Below are 21,239 nucleotides of genomic sequence, written 5' to 3' on the forward strand. Positions count from 1 at the left end.
ACACTCCTTTACGGTATGAGACTTAAAACAAGGCAGAGTGTTGCCTTGTTCAACTTCAACTGAGAATGTTTGTGTCAGGCAACTCAAATTGTTCTTCACTCTGTGCTGTTCACAAATTATTGTAAAAGGTCTGTGAATATTGATTTACTGGGTTACAAATGAATTTTAGTAAGCAGGTGTATTTAGTATGAATTCTTTGAATAATGAAGATCAATTATATATGTTTTTATTGGTCTTGGGTAAATATTTATAACTAGAATTATTGGGTTAAGTAGTATCTTTAACTTCTGAAGGCATTGCCAGACCTATTTCCAAAGCAATTGTACCTTTTTTAAAATTCCCACCAGCAGTGCATAAGAGTTCCAGTTGTTTCATGTATTCACTAATATTTGGTGTTATCAGCCCTTAATTTTAACCATTGTCATGTTCATTTGATTTTTACTTGCTGTAGTTTTTTGTTCACGTTTTATCTTTCCTTCCTCTCCCAACTGGAAGCTTTGATGGCAGTATATAATTCACATTTGTATTTGCTAAACTAGTATTTTTGAGAGATGGTTGTGCTGTTAAACACACAAGCTTTGGATCCAGATTGCCTAGATTCAAAGTTCAGCTCTTCCACTTACAAGTTTTGAGAACTTTGGCAATAAAAATAGCATAGTAGTAAATGAACTTTTCATAATTAATTAATTGGCCCTTCCAACAAATAATTAACTTTACAAATCAAGCTTCTTTGAGTAGAAAGTAGTAGAACAAGATTTCAAACCCAGTCTTAACTGACTTCAAAGTCCATGCTCTTAACCACTGTATGGTATACTACTGTTACCTGAATCCCACTTGAAAAACCGACTGTATATCATTAAATTACTGTTTACTATGCTTAATTAAGATGTAAAGGCATAAAGGTACTTCTTTAAATACTGAGCTTTCCAATCCATGAGTTTGATGTATGTCTCCATTTACTTAGGTATTTTGATGTTTTAGATTAAAATACATAATTTTTGGTGTGGAGATTTTGTGTATCTTTCATTAGACAGTTCCTAGTTATATATTATTTTTTGATGCCTTTATAAGTGGTCTTATTTTAAAAATCTTTATTTCTAATTGTTTTTGTGATTTTATATTGACCATATATCTTTGAATCTTGCTAAATGCACTTAATAATTCTCTAACAGTTTATCTATATATTCTGTGCAATTTTTGCCTTACTGTACTGTCTAGCACCACCAGTTCATTTTTGAATAGAAGTGATAGTAGTGAATATTTTTGTCTCATTTCCACTTTGAAAGGGAAAAATTTTAACCTTTCATCATTAAGCGTAATGTTTGCTTTAGGGTTTTTGTGGATATCTTTTGTAAATATTAGACAAGGAAGTTTCCTTCTAGTCCTAGGTGTCTCAGTTATTAACATAATGGATGTTGAATTTAATTAAACATTTTTTACAAGTATGAGATGGTTTTGATTCTTTAAAAGAGAAATATTGATGTAGTAAATTACAGTGATTGGTTTTTAAAATATTAAACCCACCTTACATTCCAATAAACTTGGCTGAGGTGGTATATTTTGTAATCACTGGATTTAATATGCTAATATTGTGTTTAGGATTTTTGCAATATGATTGTGAGAAAGGTTGTCTTATAATTTTTCTTTGTTTTCTGATGTTGATATCAAGATTATATTGGGAAGACTCATTCTTTTTTTCTGTTTTCTGGTACAGTTTGTATAAGACTGAATTTCATTACTCTTATTTGTTTTGTGTGTGTGTGTTGTTACAGTGTCTAGGATCTCCAGTACAATATTGAATAGAAATGATCAGAGTGAATATCCTTGCTTTGTTGCCAATTATTAGAGAGAAAGCTTTCAGTACTTCAATATTGCAAGCATTTTAAGCATTTGGATTATTTATTGGTTTTTATTAGATGTTCTCTACTAGATTGAGGAAGTCGACTTTTATTTTTAGTTTAATAGGTTTTATTTTCCAGTCAAGAATTTGTGTTGAATTTTTTCAAATGCGTTTTTGATTGGTATATGTTGAGAAGGTTATATATTCATTGATCTGTGTAGAGGTTTTAAAATGTTAATCCAGTTTTGCATTTGTGGTATAAACCCCAGTTGATCATGGTTATTATCCTTTCTATGTATTGCTGGATTCCATTTTCTAGTTTTAAAATGGATTTTTGCAGTTGCCTCCTTAGCGCAGTAGGCAGCGCGTCAGTCTCATAAAACGGATTTTTGCATCTGTACTCACGATGGGCACTGGTCTGGGTTTGTAACGTTGTTTTCTTGTGATGTTCATGATCATTTTCTTGTCCGGATTATGCTGGCCTCATAAAATAAATTTAGAAGTCAAATATTTAATGTAATTTACCAGTAAAGTCATCAGTGGCTAGAATCTGGGTTTGGACATTTTGTATATGGTTTATTCAGGGCAGGGGAGGTAGAGATTTCTTAATTAGGGAGAATACCATTCCAATTTTCTGTTTCTTGTGTCAGTTTTGGTAAGTTGTAGTTTTTCAAGGAATTGATCCATTTTATCTAAGTTTTCAGATATATTAGCAGGCAATAGTTCATAATACCCCCTTATTATACTTTTAATATCGATATAATCTTTTATGATGTATGTCAGATGTTTTGATCTTGATATTGGTTGTGTATGTGTTTTTTCTCAGTTTTGCCACAAGTTTATCAATTTTATTAATGTTTTCGAAGATCCGATTATTGATGTAATTTTTGTCTATTGTTTGTCTGTTTTCCATTCCAGTGATTTCTTTTTTTTTTTTATTTCCTTTTTTCTATTTACTTTTGGATTAGTTTGCTCTCCCCTACTCCAACCCCCAGCTGCTTAAGGTAGAAACTTAGATCTTTGATTTTAAACTTTCTTCTTTTATAATATAGTATTTTAAAATGATAATTTTTCCTATAAAATGGTGTAGATGCCTCTTGACATTTTTGATATGTTTTGTTATTTATTCAAAATATTTTCTATTTTCTCTTGTGATTTCTTCTATGGCATATGGTTATTTAGAAACACATTCTTAAATTTTCCATCATTTGGGGAATTTCTAGTTACCTTATTTTTATTGTTTTTTTTTTATATAATACTCTTTGAGATCAGAGAACTTACTTTGTATAATTGCAGCCCATTGAAATTTATTGAGGTTGTCCTTCATTGGTTGAAGGTTGAACAAACTCTGATCCTTCAAAGAATGAAATAGTACTCAGCAATTAAAAAGGAATTAACTATTGAAACATGAAACAGCCTAGATGGACCTCAGGGACTCAATGCTCAGTAAAGAAAGTCAATGTTGAGAGATTACATACTATATGCTTCTATTATATAACATTCTCAAAAAGAAATCAGTTGAGTTGAAGAACAAATTAATAGTTGCTGCAGGAGTGACAGGCATGGTGTGGGCATAGGTGTTAATACAAAGAGGTAATATGGGAGTTACTTTGTAGTTTATGGTACTGTTCCGTATCTGGTTGTGGTAGTAATTAAATCCATATGTGGTATAAAACTGCATGTAACTAACTATATACACACATGTACACTAATGAGTACATATTGTTTTGAACAATTTTTTATTTGTGAACTAGTCAGCAGTAGTATATAAGTGTTAATTTTTCTAGCTTTGATACTGTACTGTATAACATACACCATTGGGGGAAGCTAGGTGAAAGGAACATAAGACTAATATTTTTGCAACTTCCTGTGAATCTGTGATTATTTCAGAATAAATTGTTTCAACGATGACATTCAGTGTTCTCTAATGGATTGTTCTTTGGTATTCTAAGAAATCTTTGGCTAACTCAGGGTCACAAATATTTCCTTCTAGGTTTATTTGTAGAATTTGTACAATTTTAAGCTTTGGGTCTGTGATCCATTTCAAATTAATTTTTATTAAACAGGGTGTATGTCTTACTTATTTAGATCTTTAATATTTCTCGGCAGTGTTTGAGTCTTTCACATTTATTACGAGACTTATTCATAAGGAATTCCTTATTTTGGATGTTAATTGTAATTGGTAGTTTAAAATTTTTTCCTTTGTTCATTGATAGTATATAAAAATACAATTGATTTCTGTATATTTACCTTGTGTGGTATAATCTTGCTAAACTTACTTATTATTAATTCTAGTACTTTTTATGTAGTTTTGACGAGAGATTGGGATGCCGATGAGATGTGGCTTTATGGAAGATGGACAAGTGCTCCCCATTGGCAGGTTAACAAATGAGAGAAGGTTCCCTGGAACCTGATAGCCAATGCTTTCACTTAAGTGTTGAGCATGAGGGCTGGGTGGGGAGGGAATTCCCCCATTGTCCTGCTGATTGATGATGTTTAGAGGTTAAGCAGTGAGTTTGAGGATTCAAACAAGCTGCCCAAATGGTACTTTAGTTGTTCACTCTCTTCTGTGTGGGAAAAAAAGGGACTGTTTTTCCTTACACTGTGGTAGCAAGCCCTGTGGCTCTAGTCTAAAAGCACTGTTGCTTGGCTGCTGAATCAGTGGGTTTCTCAGCCTAAAATGAATTGTGTCAGCAATAAGGATATAGACCTTGGGATGAACCAACAGCATTAGAAGCTGATCTGATTGAACCCTGGGTCTGGCCGCTCAAACTGAAAGTAAATGCAAAGCCATGTTTATTGTGTGTACCACTTTCTCAGTCTGCATCCTCTCATCCCACCTTCACCATATACCATGACCTCAGATACTACAAAGGAAACACTAAGCACCCTTGCGAACTTTCAAGAAGAGGAGGGACTCAAAAGTTTTATGGCTGTGTTGGATACAGGTGCTCAATTCACCATCCTTCCTGAAACCTGGGCAGGATGTTGTCAAAAGTGCAGAAGGCTGAAGAGAAGGACTGTGGGGATACGTAGGTTCCCTGAGCTGGAGTAAGAAATTAGATGAAGGAGGAAACAACCCAAGGGCTTGAACCCAGCTGTGGAGGGAGCAGCCAAAGGAGAGAAAAAGCCTACCTACTACTCCTGGTGTCCCCACTATTCCCCCTTTCTTCATGCTACATTCTCTTCCCTGCATTTCCACCTGGGAGTATCAGAATCATTTGTGGCTATTACTGTGTGCCCCTGATTACTGCTTATTAGACATCATGTTTTGGTAGAGGAAAAAGTACCTGAATTCAACTGATCTGAACAAAGTTTGCAGTGAGGAAATGATGTTAAAATGACCTTGTGGGTAAGGAGTTTATCTTAAATGTTTGGGCCTATTTCACTGATGGTTCAACTAAGTGAAAAGCTGATGGTGTCCACTGGGTGGCAGCCACCCTCCAGCTCCAAGAGCAAGTCTGGCAGACTAATTGTGGTAAGGGCTGATTACGATAAGCACAAAAGCCTGAATTAAAAGCTGTTTTCTTTGCCTTAGACCAGGGGCTGGCAAACTTCAGTTTGTGTGCCATATCTGACTGCAGCCTGTGTTCATTCTGTTCTTAAGCCTGGGAATGTTTTTTATATTTTTTAAAGTAGTGGAAATAAAATGAATACACACCAGAGACTGTATGTGGCTTGTAAAACTTAAAATGTTTACTATTTGCCCCTTTCAAAAAAAAATAATAATTTACAACCTCTGCCTTAGACAATACTCTAAAAGATTAAGTATAATGTATTTTTCCTGAGTGGTGGGCTATTGATAATGGCCTCACTTGGGTAAGATTACAGAATAGCAGATTAAAGGCACACCTCTCGATGAGACCACAAGCTGTGGAAACAGATCACAGCTACCAGTTGGAAGGTCTTGGTCACTCATATTGATGCTTAGGGTAAGGGCCTATTTTTGATAGAACTGACTGAAGTTAAACTGCTGCTGATCAAGCCTACACTGCCCAGGCCACCACACTGCCACCTGGATCCAACATTGTATTGGGTGTGGCTGAGATATCCACTACCATAGACTGGGCTAAAAATATAGTGCTATATGCTTATGATGTGGAAGCCATCACTGTCTGCCAAACTTGTTACTTCTAGCAGAAGTTGGCCTGTTTTTCTAATGGTGAAAGATCTTTGACTCCATCTTGGGTCTACTTGTGCTGTTTCACATAACTTTTTCAGGTACGGTTTTGTCCGGTCGGATCAACTGGTTATACCATTGTGGCCTTTGAAATGAATGTGTCATGTATTTGGACTTCTGAACTATCTACATTCTGACATTGGTGTTCTTTTTGTCACAAAGGCCAAACTCAGTGGGCCAAAAGTCAAACTGTTTGCTAGAAGTTCTGTATTTCATACCATCCACAGGCATCTGGTATTGTTGAGCCCTGAGTTGGCCTCCTCCAACATCAGCTCAAAAAGATTTCTGACTGACTCTCAGCTCCTCCTGGTGCACATATCTTGATAAGGCAGTTTGACACTAAATGCAGCCATTCTCAGAAAGGAATTATCTTTTGACTGCTTCCTTGCTGATAATTATCAGGGCTAAAGCGGGAGAAGATTATGCAGACGTATTTTGAAAATTTGAGGTTTTGCCCTAACTATTTCTGGGTATAATGCTTCTTTCTTTCCTCTAATAGTTATCAGGCTAGCAAGGTTGGTATACCCTAGGGTGTCAGCTTAGCCAAAGGGGGAGATTTCCCTGTCAAGTGCAGACTTTCTTCATGGCTGGGGTTCCAGAGAGGCTAATTATAGTGCTAGCCCACAGTTGGTCTTTAAATATTTGTCAGAATTTTTTCTGGTTTCTTCTTATTTCCATATTTGGTGACTTCCTCCTACTATAGCTGTTCCACCAAGGATGAAAGCAGCTCTTCTTTTCTTCCATTTTCTGGATTTTAGTTCATTTAGGTTTCTTTGCCTCCTAGCTCTATGATAGTTTTTTAAAATGATGATTTTTTTCAGCATATTCTCATTTTTAGAAAGAGTGACAGTCTTTTGTGACTATGACTTATGCAGAAGAATAAGTCTTTAGGGAATGGTTTTTAAATGATGTAAAGCATAGAAAGCATTTTCTTTGGTGTGAGACACATAGGAAGCAATCAATAAATGTTAGTTTTTATTTGTGTCATTGCTGCTGTTGTGATGTTATCCTTATTTCAAAGGAATAGATTATGCAGTTAAATGTCTTTTATTATAATTCCCCTCTGTGATCCAAACCTTGTAGCTAGGCAGAATCAGGGAAATAGATACAGAACAATAAATATTTTAAATCAGATAGGAGAAGTGAATATTGATTTTAAAAATATTTTTTCCTGTGTTTTTATCTTTGGAATCAAGGAACTTCATTGAGGCTATGTTTCTCTATGCTGTACAGTATATATCCTTGTTGCTCATCTATTTCATGCTAGTGGTTTTTATCTCTTAATTCCGTACCTTTTTCTTGTCTTTTCCTCCCCTCTTCCCTCTCCTTGTTGGTAACCACCAGTTTGTTCTGTATACCTGTGAGCTTGTTTCTGTTTTGTTACATACACTCATTTGTTTTATTTTTTAGATTACATACACACACACACACATATACACACACACAATGGAATATTAGCCATAAAAAGAATGAAATTCTTCCATTTGCAATAATGTTGAGAGTATTATGCTTAGTGAAATAAGTCAGAGAAAGACAAATCCTCAATGTTATCGCTTATATGCGGAATCTAAAAAATAAAACCAATGAATGTACATAAGAAAATTATTTTTTGTTTTTTCAAATTACGATTTCCTTAGGATTATTAGGTCAAAGGGTAAGCACTTGGTTGTGATTCTGGGTAAATATTGTCATTTTGTTTTCCAAAAAAGTACCAATGTAAAGTTTTTTTCATACTGTATATTGTGAATATAACCAAGTTCAGTCACACCTGGTGATGAAATGACATCCTGGTCAGCATGAACTGTTATCACTAAAGAAGTTATTTTACCAATTTATCAGGTAATAAACACCACATTTGAAGCTTAAAAAAAAGAAACTGCATTGATATTGAATATTACAGGAAAATTTTATGAAGTTTCAAAAGTTAAAAAAAATACATTTTGTTACTTAAAAATGTATTGTTGCCATTGCTGGTAAGATGTGATGTCTTTTTAATATAGTACCAGGTGACATGATAGGGTGGAAATCAGAGAGCACACTACCAAGTTGTTTGATACTGCAAGTCAGAGGCAGAAAAATATGACTATATGGAATGTCAGCAATATTAGAGTTAATTCCTTGGGTAATCCATCTAATCAGAACTTTGATAATTATATGATGTTTACATGGTTTCTTAACTTAAATATTTTCATTATTCATGCTCACCTATTTGGTTATTATCCATGTGGATAGCAAACATTAAAGCCTTTGGATCCCCAGTTCATTGATCTCCTATGAATAACTAATGACAGATTTGTTCTTCTGCTTCAGGTTAGATTCATAGTGAAACTTATTTATCTTCTGGAAAGTTTTGATACTTTTGATTACTGAAGTTTTTTCTCTGGCCTGCTTGAAAAGCAGTGTCTGGTCACTCCGTCTTATGTAAAGTAAGATTTAAGAAAACAACCCTCTGATAAACCTGGGCCTGAGATAATTTTTCATTTGGAATAACATTCTGCTATCTCAGTGATTATTTCAATACAGACATTCTAGGATCATTAGCAAATTCTCGCAGAGAAACTTTGATGCTGCTTTGTTTGCACATGAAAATTGTAGATATTTAAGGATAATTAAGGCACATATTATTTAGTACTATAAATTAACTTAGTATCAAATATTGTTAATTTTAACACCTCTTGAAATTGAGTTACATCTTACATTGTTGAAGCAACTGTTATGACATAGTTGACATTGTCTGTGTATGCACAAACTTAGCGATAGCTTTTAATACTGACTTCACTCCAATTATGTGCATTATTGGCAACGTTTTGAGTTTAACTGCTATTTGAAATGTCTTTAAATTGTTATTCTTTGATTTCTTCTTTTGTATATGATAGAGTAACTGACAACGAATTTGTGGTCCTTCTGAGACCTTCTAGAAAAGCAAGATAAAATTCAAGAATATCTGCTAAAAGGCAGTCAAAGCAATAAAGCAAAGACCAGAGAGGCTATGATTCTAGAAAGAAGAGAATGTTAGAGAAGATAGCTCACTTTTATAGGTATTTTTTCTTTAAGGTCATTTGCTTTTTCTGGCTTTTGGTGAGTCAGAAAATCTGGTCACTGGGTCTTTTCTCAGGAACATAGAAATAAGATTATGAATGGAAGCCATCTTCCATTATGAATGGAAGTAAACATCTGAATACAGGTTTTTATGTGAGCATTTTTTAAAAAGTTAATGGACTTCATTTTTTAGAGTAGTTATATATAGATTTACAGAGAAATTGGCCAGGTAGTTTATACATATATTCTCAGCTCACAGTTCCCCCTATTTTTAAACATTTTTTTCTTTCATAATTGAGATTTTATTGGTTGTTTTGAGCGAGGATCAGTACACAAACATTTCAATTTGTACACAATTCTTAACATACATACCAAAAATCTAAAAAATCATGCAGTTGTGATTCTTTTCCAATTATTCCAGTGACTTTCCAGCTTAAAATTTGGAGGCAAATTTTCCTTAACAGGATATCAACTACCAGTATCATCAAATGTTGATATGCTATTACATCATAAGTCGCACCAATTTATAATTCAATATCATACATACTACATACTCAAATTTTTGGTCATCCACAGCACATTGACAAAGTTACTAGGAAAACTGGACTACCCTGACCAAAGATGTTACAGAGTGCCCAAAATTCTGACAAGGAGAGCCAAGATCAAGGAGTGGTTTGCTTTAGGAAACAATTCTACCAAAAACAACATAGGAAGAGAAGTAATTTAAAGTGTTCAAGACATTAAATGCACAACTGACTCCAAATTGCAATTTAAGTATGCTCTATATTATAGGATATAAAAACTACCCCATCTATGGAATGTTAAGCTGACACCCAAGATAATCAAAGCCTCCCATATTCAATACCCCACTATTTTTTGGTTGTATCTAAAAATAAATAACCAGCAAATGATTTCACCTCTTAGAAAAGAAAAAAAAATTTACACTTGAAGAATGGGATGAGTTGGGATTTCCTCCTTCTTGAAAATGTTTCTAGAACTACTAAAATACTTGCGTTTGCAAAATAGTTGGTAAAAATACTTCTCTGGATTGTACAAGAAGGGAGACAGGGACCACTGATAAGACCAGGAGTATGCTATTAATCAGACTTGGCTTTTTTACTCCTGCTTCATCAGAGGCTGGGATCTCCTCGTTTTTAGTTTCTCCCTTTTCTTCAGGTAAATCTTTAGTCTCTTGGTTAGCCACTTCGGCCTGTTTTCCCTTTGCTCTCCTTTTCTCTTTTTTTGTCTGAAAGTTTATCCTTTCCTGCCCCATTTTTTGGCTTCGTTTCCATTGTTGCAGTAGTGGATTTAGCTGACAATGTCGCCCGATCTCCTCTTGGGCTCCTCCTTTGCCAGCCCCTGGGCGGGCGGAGCTGACCTTCCTCTTGGGCATCCTGGCAGTGGGGCGGGCGCGTGTCGGGTACCTGTGGGCCCAGTCGCGCAGAGAGTTCACAAAGCTGGGCTGCCTGGCCGCTGCCGCTCCTTCAGCCGCCTTAGCTTCTGGGACCCTTATTTTTAACATTTTGCATCAGTGTAGTGTATTTGTTATAACTGAGGAACTAATATTGATAAATTATTATTAAAGTCCATACTTTTCATTAAGGCTTACTTCTTTGTGTTGTACTGTTGGTCTCTTGAGTATTAATAAATGCATAATGCTATACACTATTATATCATGAGGATGGTGTCAACATCTCTATAGGTTAACTTTTCCAAAATGTCGTATAGATGGAACTACAGAGTCCTTAGCCTTTTCAGACTGGCTTATTTCACTTAGCAATTATGCATAAAGTCCTTCCATGTCTTTTCATGGTTTGATAGCTCATTTCGTTAAAAAAATTGTTTTTAAAGTATAGTTGATTTACAATGTTGTGTTAATTTCAGGTGTACAGCAAAGTGATTTAGTTTTTATATATATATATACACACACACACACACATATATACATACACACATATACATATATTCTTTTGCAGATTCTTTTCCATTATAGTTTATTACAAGATATTGAATATAGTTCCTTGTGCTATACAGTAGGTCCTTGTTATCTTATTTTTATATATAGTAGTGTGTATATGTTAATCCTAAATTTCTACTTTATCCCTCCCCCCCACCTCTTTCCCCTTTGGTATCCATAATTGTTTTCTGTGTCTATGAGTCTATTTCCAGTTTGTAAATAAATTCATTTGTATCATTTTTTTATATTCCACATATAAGTGATGTCATATGATATTTGTCTTTGACTTACTGCACTTAATATGATAATCTCTAGATCCATTCATGTTGCTACAAGTGGCATTATTGCATTCTTTTTTATGGCTCAGTAATATTCTATTGTATATATAACACACACACGCACGCAAGCACATATATATATATATAATTTTTTTCTTCTTTATCCATTCATCTGTGGATGGACATTTAGGTTGCTTCCGTGTCTTGGCTATTGTAAATAGTGCTGCTATGAACATTGGAGTGCATGTATTTTTTTCAAGTTAGAGTCTTCTTTGGATATATGCTCGGGTGTGGGATTGCTGGATCATATGGTAACTCTATTTTTAATTTTTTAAGAAACTACCTTACTGTTATTCATAGTGGCTGCACCAATTTATATTCCCACCAACAGTATAGGAGGGTTCCTTTTTCTTCATAGTCTCTCCAGCATTTATTATTTGTAGACTTTTTAATGATGGCCATTCTGACTGGTGTGAGGTGATACCTCATTGTAGTTTTGATTGCATTTCTCTGATAATTAGCAATATTGAGCATCTTTTCATGTGCCTGTTGGCCATCTGTAGGTTTTCTTTGGTGAAATGTCTATTTAGGTCTTCTGCCCATTTTTTAATTGGGTTGTTTGTTTTTTTGGTATTTAGCTGTATGAGGTGTTGTATATTTTGGAGATTAATCCTTTGTCATTCTCATCATGTGCAAATATTCTCTCCCAATCTGTAGGTTGTCTTTTTGTTTTGTTTGATTTCCTTGGTGTGCACAAGTTTTTAAGTTTAATTAGGTCCCATTTGCTTATTTTTGCCTTTATTTCCAGTACTCTAGGAGACAGATTGAAAGAAATATTGCTGCAATTTATGTCTGAGTGTGTTCTGCCTATGTCTTCCTCTAGGAGTTTTGGAGTATCCAGTCTTACAATTAGGTCTTTAATCCATTTTGTGTTTATTTTTGTATATGGTATTAGAGAATGTTCTTATTTCATTCCTTTACATATTGCTGTTCAGTTTTCCCAGCACCACTTATTGAAGAGACTGTCTTTTCTCCATTGTATATTCTTGCCTCCTTTGTCATAGATTAATTGACCATAAGTGCATGGGTTTATTTCTGGAGCATATTAATTCTTCTAGTTGGCATATAGTGGGGAAAAAATAACAGAAAAATATGACCAAAACTGATTGATTTTGGTGTGATTTACAGATGGAAAAAGTATGTTTATTAGCTACTTAAAATGTATATTCTTATTTATAATTCAAAAACAAAATTTCTTGCATTGTTGAAATATGCCTTAAACTAAAAACAATAAATATATCTTACTTGGTAGGTAAAGTTTCAGAATGTGTTGAACTGTTTCCTTAGATTTCTTTCTCTGTTTTTCACTTAAAATTTGGATGGGATATTTTAGAAAATGCCTTCTTTAGCAAAACTCATTTTACAGTAGCTGACTAGCAAGCCTTTAAAGGAGCAAAAGTTTATTCCATTTTAATTAAGCTTCCAAAACTTTCAGGCTTTTAAAATTTGTAACTAAGCTCTCATATTTGCCAAATTGAGCAGGAAACTTTATGAGAACAAATTTTATGATATAATATAACTTCAGTATTAGTTCAGCTCAGCTGGAAACCATCTTTTCTCATAATGTGCCAACATTTTTTTTTTCTTTTTGGTTCTAATTAGGAACTGGTGTAATAAAGAGCATTTGTGTTAAAATTATGAAAAACAAGATTTGTATCAAGTCAACAGGTTGAGGTCAGTGTCTGTTAAATATGGAAAGAAAATCATATATTAATCAAAATTACTCCTCTCACTGCAAAAAAAAAAGGAAAAGAAAAAACTAGTAGGGGACATCTTTTTGGAATTAATAAAAAGGAATCCAAACTTTTTCAACTTGAAATGTTTTTACTCCATTGTTATATATGCATTAATCATTTATATCAGAAGCAGATTCAGATTTAGGGGCTTATAATTTTGAGCTATAAGAAAAAGGAAAATAAAATCCAAATAAAATATTAGGGAATTGATCTTTGAAAGGAACAAGGGAAGTATATTCTTCTTTTAATGAAGATTAGAAATAGCTCTCTAAGATATATATGTATCTATATATAGATATATAGATATATGACTGTTAAAATAATCACTTAAATTTTCACAAATATAAAAATATTATACAAATAAAGTTTTATTTCATCTTTAATTTTGCAAGGGATATTTCATCAAGGTATAGACTTTTAGATTCTAGGTTTTCCTCCAGCATTTTAACCATATTGTTCCATTGTCTTCTGGCTTCCATAGTTTATGTGGAAACACTCAGCTGTAAGTTTTATTGTTTCTTCCTTGAAGGTGATGTGTCCTTTTTTGCCACCTGGCTATATTACAGATTTTCTTGTTATCTTTTATTATTAGTGATTTGATTGCTGAATGTGGTTTTCTTTCACTTTTTGCAGTGCAGGTTGAAGATAAACCCTGAGTCAGTGAGTCAGTGTATTCTATCAGTTCTGGAATAGTCTCAGATTTTTTTTCTGAAAATACTGCTTCTTCCTCATTGTCTTTCTTCTCAACTGCAATGTCCCTTCTGCTCTGTTCTTTTCATTCTTTTTCTCGTTTTGCTTCAGTGTGGATATTTTTGCTGATCTATTTAAGTTCACTAAAGGATTGCTGTGTTGAGCTGGCTATAAAACTCACCCATTGATTTATTAATTTCAGGTGTTGTATTTTTTAGTTCTAAAATTACTATTTGATTCTTCTTAATAGATTTTAATTCTCTATTGAAATGTTCCTATTTTCATCTACTGTGATTATTTTTCTATGTCTTCTTTAACTTAGGTATGTTTTCCTTAACTTTTCTTAAAGTTCTTGTCTTATAATTCTCTATCATCTGTGGGTTGGCATGTACTTTTTTTTTTTTTTTTGCTGGTTATTGGTCACATTTTGTGCCATTTCCCATACTTTGTCATTTTTATTGTATGCCAGATACTGTTTATCATAGGATCATAGATATTGATGTAAATGTTACTTTCTCTCAATATTGTATTAGGAAGAAATGATAAAATGCTAATGATCTTAACCACAATTTGAGCTGGATGGTTTGAGTGACAGCTTTAGATATACTCAGTCTGTCTTTGGTTTTAAATGTCTTAAGGGCCAGATCTGTTGCATTGCAGGTATTTCTCTCTGCTGTGACTTTGTACTAATGTACTGTGAAATTGTTGGAGATTTTACTTCACCTTTTGGGTTCTGTCCCCTTTTACTCATCCCCTCCTCAAAGTGGGGTACTTTGAGAGCAAATGTCTTGAGGGGAGACCTACTGAAATTCTACAGTGAAAGTGGTAGGCTCCACCTGTTGTAGTGTGACTTTAACTCCTAATCACCACAACACTATGGAAAACATTATCTGCCTTGTGGCCCATTACTCTTCTCCTCCTCCCAAATCCTCTTGTGCAGTACTAGCTCTTAGCATATCTCCCAGAAGAAAACTGTCTGTGTTTTGTGGGTTCCGTGGGATTCCAATCTATCATGTCAGCCCATGAATTTTCAAGACTATACTGGTTTCTCTTTTCCCTGTTAGTGTCCTTCTCTCTGATTTTTAGTTTGTTTCTAAATGGCAAATATTCCCACAAATAAAACAATCAGGAGGCACAGCTTACCAAAGAAGAGATAACACTTTGCTCCTAGTTTTTTTCTCATTCTCTTTAAAGATACGGTTTTGGGGATTGTTTATCTTTTTTTTCTTTTTTTTTTTGGTTGTTGTGGAAGCAGTGCCTTGCCATTATGGACTGGTAAATTTGTCTTATAAAAGAAAGAACCACATTTAGACCCACATGTTTACTCTTTTATATATTGTGTTTGTATAAAATCTGTGTGCTTAAATTATTAGCTTGTTATTGAATATTAATATTTGCTGCTTAATCTACCAGGCCCAGAAACTGATCATTCTTTTTTTTTTTTCCCACATTGCTACGTAATCTTTATACAGGATTACAAGTGGTGTTTTATTTTTAACATTTTTTATTGATTTATAATCATTTTACAATGTTGTGTCAAATTCCAGTGTTCAGCACAATTTTTCAGTCATTCATGGACATATACACACTCATTGTCACATTTTTTTCTCTGTGAGTTATCATAACATTTGGTGTATATTTCCCTGTGCTATACAGTGTAATCTTGTTTATCTATTCTACAATTTTGAAATCCCATTCTATCCCTTCCCACCCTCCACCCCCCTGGCAACCACAAGTCTGTATTCTCTATCTTTGAGTCTATTTCTGTCCTGTATTTATGCTTTGTTTTTGTTTGTTTGTTTGTTTTTGTTTTTGTTTTTTAGATTCCACATATGAGCGATCTCATATGGTATTTTTCTTTCTCTTTCTGGCTTACTTCACTTAGAATGACATTCTCCAGGAGCATCCATGTTGCTGCAAATGGCATTATGTTGTCGGTTTTTATGGCTGAGTAGTATTCCATTGTATAAATATACCACATCTTCTTTATCCAGTCACCTGTTGATGGACATTTAGGCTGTTTCCATGTTTTGGCTATTGTAAATAGTGCTGCTATGAACACTGGGGTGCAGGTGTCATCCTGGAGTAGATTTCCTTCTGGATACAAGCCCAGGAGTGGGATTCCTGGGTCATATGGTAAGTCTATTCCTAGTCTTTTGAGGAATCTCCACACTGTTTTCCATAGTGGCTGCACCAAACTGCATTCCCACCAGCAGTGTAGGAGGGTTCCCCTTTCTCCACAGCCTTTCCAGCATTTGTCATTTGTGGATTTTTGAATGACGGCCATTCTGACTGGTGTGAGGTGATACCTCATTGTAGTTTTGATTTGCATTTCTCTGATAATTAGTGATATTGAACATTTTTTCATGTGCTTTTTGATCATTTGTATGTCTTCCTTGGAGAATTGCATGTTTAGGTCTTCTGCCCATTTTTGGATTGGGTTGTTTATTTTTTTCTTATTGTGTCGTATGAGCTGCTTATATATTTTGGAGATCAAGCCTTTGTCGGTTTCACTTGCAAAAAATTTTCTCCCATTCCGTAGGTTTTCTTCTTGTTTTATTTCTGGTGTCCTTTGCTCTGCAGAAGCTTGTAAGTTTCATTAGGTCCCATTTGTTTATTCTTGCTTTAATTTCTTCTAGGAGAAAATTTTTGAAATGTATGTCAGATAAAGTTTTGCCTATGTTTTCCTCTAGGAGGTTTATTGTATCTTGTCTTATGTTTAAGTCTTTAATCCATTTTGAGTTGATTTTTGTATATGGTGTAAGGGTGTGTTCTAGCTTCATTGTTTTACATGCTGCTGTCCAGTTTTCCCAACACCATTTGCTGAAGAGACTGTCTTTATTCCATTGTATATTTTTGCCTCCTTTGTCGAAGATTAGTTGACGAAAAGTTTGTGGGTTCATTTCTGGGCTCTCTGTTCTGTTCCATTGGTCCATATGTCTGTTTTGGTAGCAATACCATGCTGTCTTGATGACTGTAGCTCTATAGTATTGTCTGAAGTCTGGGAGAGTTATTCCTCCAGCCTCTTTCTTTCTCTTCAGTAATGCTTTGGCAATTCTAGGTTTTTGATGGTTCCATATAAATTTTATTCTGATTTGTTCTAGTTCTGTGAAATATGTACTGGATAATTGGATAGGGAATGCATTAAATCTGTAGATTGCCTTGGGCAGTGTGACCATTTTAACAATATTGATTCTTCCAATCCAAGAGCATGGAATATCTTTCCATTTTTTAAAGTCTTCTTTAATTTCCTTCATCAATGGTTTATAGTTTTCTGTCTATAATTCTTTCACCTCCTTGGTTAGATTTATTCCCAGATGTTTTATTACTTTGGGTACTATTTTAAAGGGGATTGTTTCTTTACTTTCTTTTTCTGTTGATTTATCGTTAGTGTAAAGAAATGCAACTGATTTTTGAACGTTAATTTTGTAACCTGCTATCTTGCTGAATTCTTCAATCAGCTCTAGTAGCTTTTGTGTGGACCTTTTAGGGTTTTCTATATATAGTAACATGTCATCAGCATATAATGACACTTTTACCTCTTCTTTTCCAATTCGGATCCCTTTTATTTCTTTCTCTTGCCTGACTGCTGTGGCTAGGACTTCCAGGACTATGTTGAATAGAAGTGGTGATAGAGGGCATCCTTGTCTTGTCCCAGATTTTAGTGGGAAGCTTTTGAGTTTTTCACCGTTGAGTACTATGCTGGCTGTAGGTTTGTCATATATAGCTTTTATTATGTTGAGATATGTTCCCTCTATACCCACATGGCGAGAGTTTTTTTATCATAAATGGGTGTTGAATTTTATCAAATGCTTTTTCTGCATCGATTGAGATGATCATGTGGTTTTTGTCCTTTCTCTTGTTGATGTGATGTATTATATTGATTGATTTGCGTATGTTGAACCAGCCTTGTGTCCCTGGGATGAACCCCACTTGGTCATGATGTATAATCTTTTTTATGTGTTGTTGGATTCTATTTGCTAAAATTTTGGTGAGGATTTTGGCGTCTATGTTCATCAGTGATATTGGCCTATAATTCTCTTTTTTTGTAGTGTCTTTGCCTGGTTTTGGTATCAGGGTGATAGTGGCTTCATAGAATGAGTTTGGGAGTATTCCCTCCTTTTCAATCGTCTGGAAGAGTTTGAGAAGGACTGGTATGTGTTCTTCTTTGTATGTTTGGTAGAATTCTCCGGTGAAGCCATCCAGTCCTGGACTTTTATTTGTAGGGAGGTTTTTAATTGCTATTTCTATTTCCTTTCTAGTGATCGGATTGTTCAAGTGTTCAGTTTCTTCTTGATTCAGTTTTGGTGGACAGTATGTTTCCAGAAACTTGTCCATCTCTTCTAGGTTATCCAGTTTGGTTCCATATAGTTTTTCATAATATTCTCGTATGATATTCTGTATTTCTATTTTGTTTGTTGTAATTTCTCCATTTTCCTTTCTTATTTTGCTAATTTGTGCTCTCTCTTTTTTCTTCTTTGTGAGTTTGGCCAGAGGTTGGTCGATTTTATTTACTTTTTCAAAAAACCAGCGTTTGGTTTGGTTGATTTTCTCTATGGTCTTGTTAATCTCTATTGTATTTAATTCCTCTCTGATCTTTATTATTTCCTTCCTTCTGCTGCTTTTTGGGGCTTTTTGTTCTTCTTTTTCTAATTGATTCAGGTGGTGGGTTAACTTGTTTATTTGAGATTGTTCTTCTTTTTTGAGGAAGGCCTGTATCTGATCATTCTTAATGTTTGGAAAAATTCTATCCAGAGAACCAATTTTAATTTTAAAATTCCTTTTGGTCAATAGTAATTTAAATGAAATGTGAACAAAAATTAATTTTCTTTTTCTTTTCTCTTTTCCTGTTTAGTGAGTGATAGTTGCTTCAGGAATCTTGCAGAAGATCGCAGTGGGATAAATCTCAAAGATCTCGTACAAGATCCCTCTTTGTGAGTATTTGGTTTTCAGTACTAAATATAATTTAAAACTGAATGGTTGATATGACTTTTTGCAAAAGAGTTGTAACTGAAAACTGATTTAAGGTTAAGTAATTTCTTCTAACAATTTGTGTAACATACAGTGAAGCATATAGAATAGTTTCAACTGAAGTGAAGTTATGGGATAGTTTCTGCTTGGAAATAGAAGATGTTAGAAAAACAGATGATGTTATGATTAATGATTGACTTTCAAACTGTATCTGGTAATGTTTGATATGTTACCAGTGAGGCAATAGATACTAGACAGGGAAGATATTTGGTAGTTTATTTACTTGCAAAGGCGAGATTGCATTTGTTTAGTCAATTTTAAGCTTTTTTGAATAATTTATAATAATCATTTGTAAGTATAATTACAAGTATAAAATTATTATTTGTAGTACCAAATGTACTTGACTATCTTGAATATAGTTCTAATGTTTTACATTGGAAAGCTGTATATAGCACAAGATTTTTGAAGAGTTTTAAAAGTTTCAATTTTTAATGTTCTTACTCATGAGTCAATCCCATTCTTTATCAGAACATATTTCATATCAGACTATAATGTCACTTTCTATTTCTGTTTCATGAATTAATTTTTTACAGTTTTATATTAACTGTAAATCAGGCATACTGTCTTCTATAGGAACATACCCTTCCAGGAAGATCACCTTTTATTAAAAAAGCAATCAATACTAGTTAAGCCCTAGGCAGTAGAGAAAAGAAAATTGAGTGCTGGCAGATGCTTTCTTAAATGATGATTAATGTATTGTCTTCCTGTCTTCCACATCAGCATGTAATCTACACTCAAACAGATTGTACTAGTAATTCATTGAGAATGTTGTGAGGAATAAAACGCAACAGTGTGTTGAACCTGAAGGTTGTTGATTCCTTAATGATTTTCTAAGTCGTTTAAAAAATATAGTTACAAGACACAGCCTGATGAAAATGGTTGAATATTAAAGTTATTATTGTAATGAACTCATTATTGTAATAGTGAGTTCAGAAATGGGTTTCCAAACCCAACTCTATAAGTTTTTTTTCTTTTTTAAATGTCTCTCTTTTCCTCATTCAAAAAGATTGTCAATATTCTTTTTCTGTGATTTTTATTGCAGTGAAGATTGACAAGTTGCCCTTTCAGTCCTATAAATATTTAATGAAGAATATAATTATTCTATGCAGATATAAATATTCCCAGTAAATGAATATTGAATAACATGTGCATGAGGATGTGGGAGGAAACTAGAATTTCTTTGAAAGATTTCACCCAATTGAATGAATGAAATAAATTATTCCATTATTATATTATTTGTAAGGTATATTTTTGGTACAATAGGATTATATATCTTTTTAATTCAGTCTTTGTGGGAAAAAATGTGCTCAGATGGACTGTAATGATTTAAGAGCTATGAAGAATTATACTTGAATAATGGATTAAAATAATGAGTTGTAGTGTTTTGGATACTGTGGTACTTTCTAGAATGTAGAATAATATTCATCATGCATCTGAAATTAATCTTCATGTTCTAAGAGAAATTTATCTCAGATCACTACTGCATTAGATGGATGAAATACTTCTGAGTTTCTGTTTAAAAGTAGCCAGATATCTTAATTTAGCATCATTCTCTTAACTTGGCATTAGTCTCCTGGCATTAGTCTAGAATGTAAGAAATTCAGAAAAAAATAACTTTTTGCTCTTGACACTTGGATTTGAAGAGAACTTTTTTCATATTAAGAATTGTCAGAATGTGCTATTAACGACTCAAATTAATTTTTTAGAGGTACATTTCTTACTTGGTGAAACTCTTTAGGGGAAAAAACGCCTGATGTGGAAAAAATAATGTTTGGTTTTTCTTAGCTATTATGATGGGAAATAGTTTATTCTGAGGCACCATTCCATAGCAATATTCACTGAGTATATACCCCATGGGGTAAGGATTTTTTTTTAAGCCAGCAACCTCTCTTCTGTCCCAGACCCTTGACGTAATTCTTTACTATTTGCTCTTTGATTCATGGACACTACCAAATGGTTCTATATGAAGTTGAATTATTGTAACATTGGTAGGAAGTAGTTTTTTTTTTTTTTTTTTTGCAAAAATCCTCACAAAAAATTACCAGTATTTGATGAGTACTCTTGATTAGTGCAAGGGTTGAAAAAATTGTGTACATATGTTATTTTAATAAATATTCTAAATAAAAAGTATTATTAGAATAAGATTTATGTATTGAATGAATGCTTTATGTGTTAATATGCCTGGCAGATTTGTATTATGATTCACCTACTTGAGCTGCTGAAAGGAGTTGATGTGTGAAGAAAAATTAAGTACTAATTTCAGTTACTAATGCTGTTAGAAAGGAAAACAGAATAAAAAGAGAAGGACAAAGTAGGCTGAGTAGAACCTAGGCTACTTTGGTCAGTATTGACACTCATAGTGGTATGTAGAGTGTCTTAATCAGATAAATGAGCAAGTATGGAGTATCTGGACAAAGTGCAGAAATAA

At 33.8% G+C, this 21,239-nt stretch overlaps 1 protein-coding gene and 1 pseudogene across 8 annotated transcripts in view; one reads left to right on the top strand and one right to left on the bottom strand.

Annotated features, from left to right (window-relative positions):
* Window positions 1-21,239, top strand: part of GPHN (gephyrin) — a 432,492-nt gene that overhangs the window by 67,293 nt on the left and 343,960 nt on the right. For all 8 annotated transcript variants that reach the window (XM_006206958.4, XM_006206955.3, XM_072963279.1 and 5 more), the window contains exon 2: window positions 18,636-18,714. In XM_006206958.4, the coding sequence (XP_006207020.1) occupies window positions 18,636-18,714 (79 nt within the window). The remainder of the gene's footprint in view (window positions 1-18,635; window positions 18,715-21,239) is intronic.
* On the bottom strand, window positions 10,060-10,452 carry LOC102530111 (non-histone chromosomal protein HMG-14 pseudogene; annotated as a pseudogene).

The sequence above is a fragment of the Vicugna pacos genome, chromosome 6 (genome assembly GCF_048564905.1).
Source record: "Vicugna pacos chromosome 6, VicPac4, whole genome shotgun sequence".
Classification (NCBI taxonomy): Eukaryota; Metazoa; Chordata; class Mammalia; order Artiodactyla; family Camelidae; genus Vicugna; species Vicugna pacos.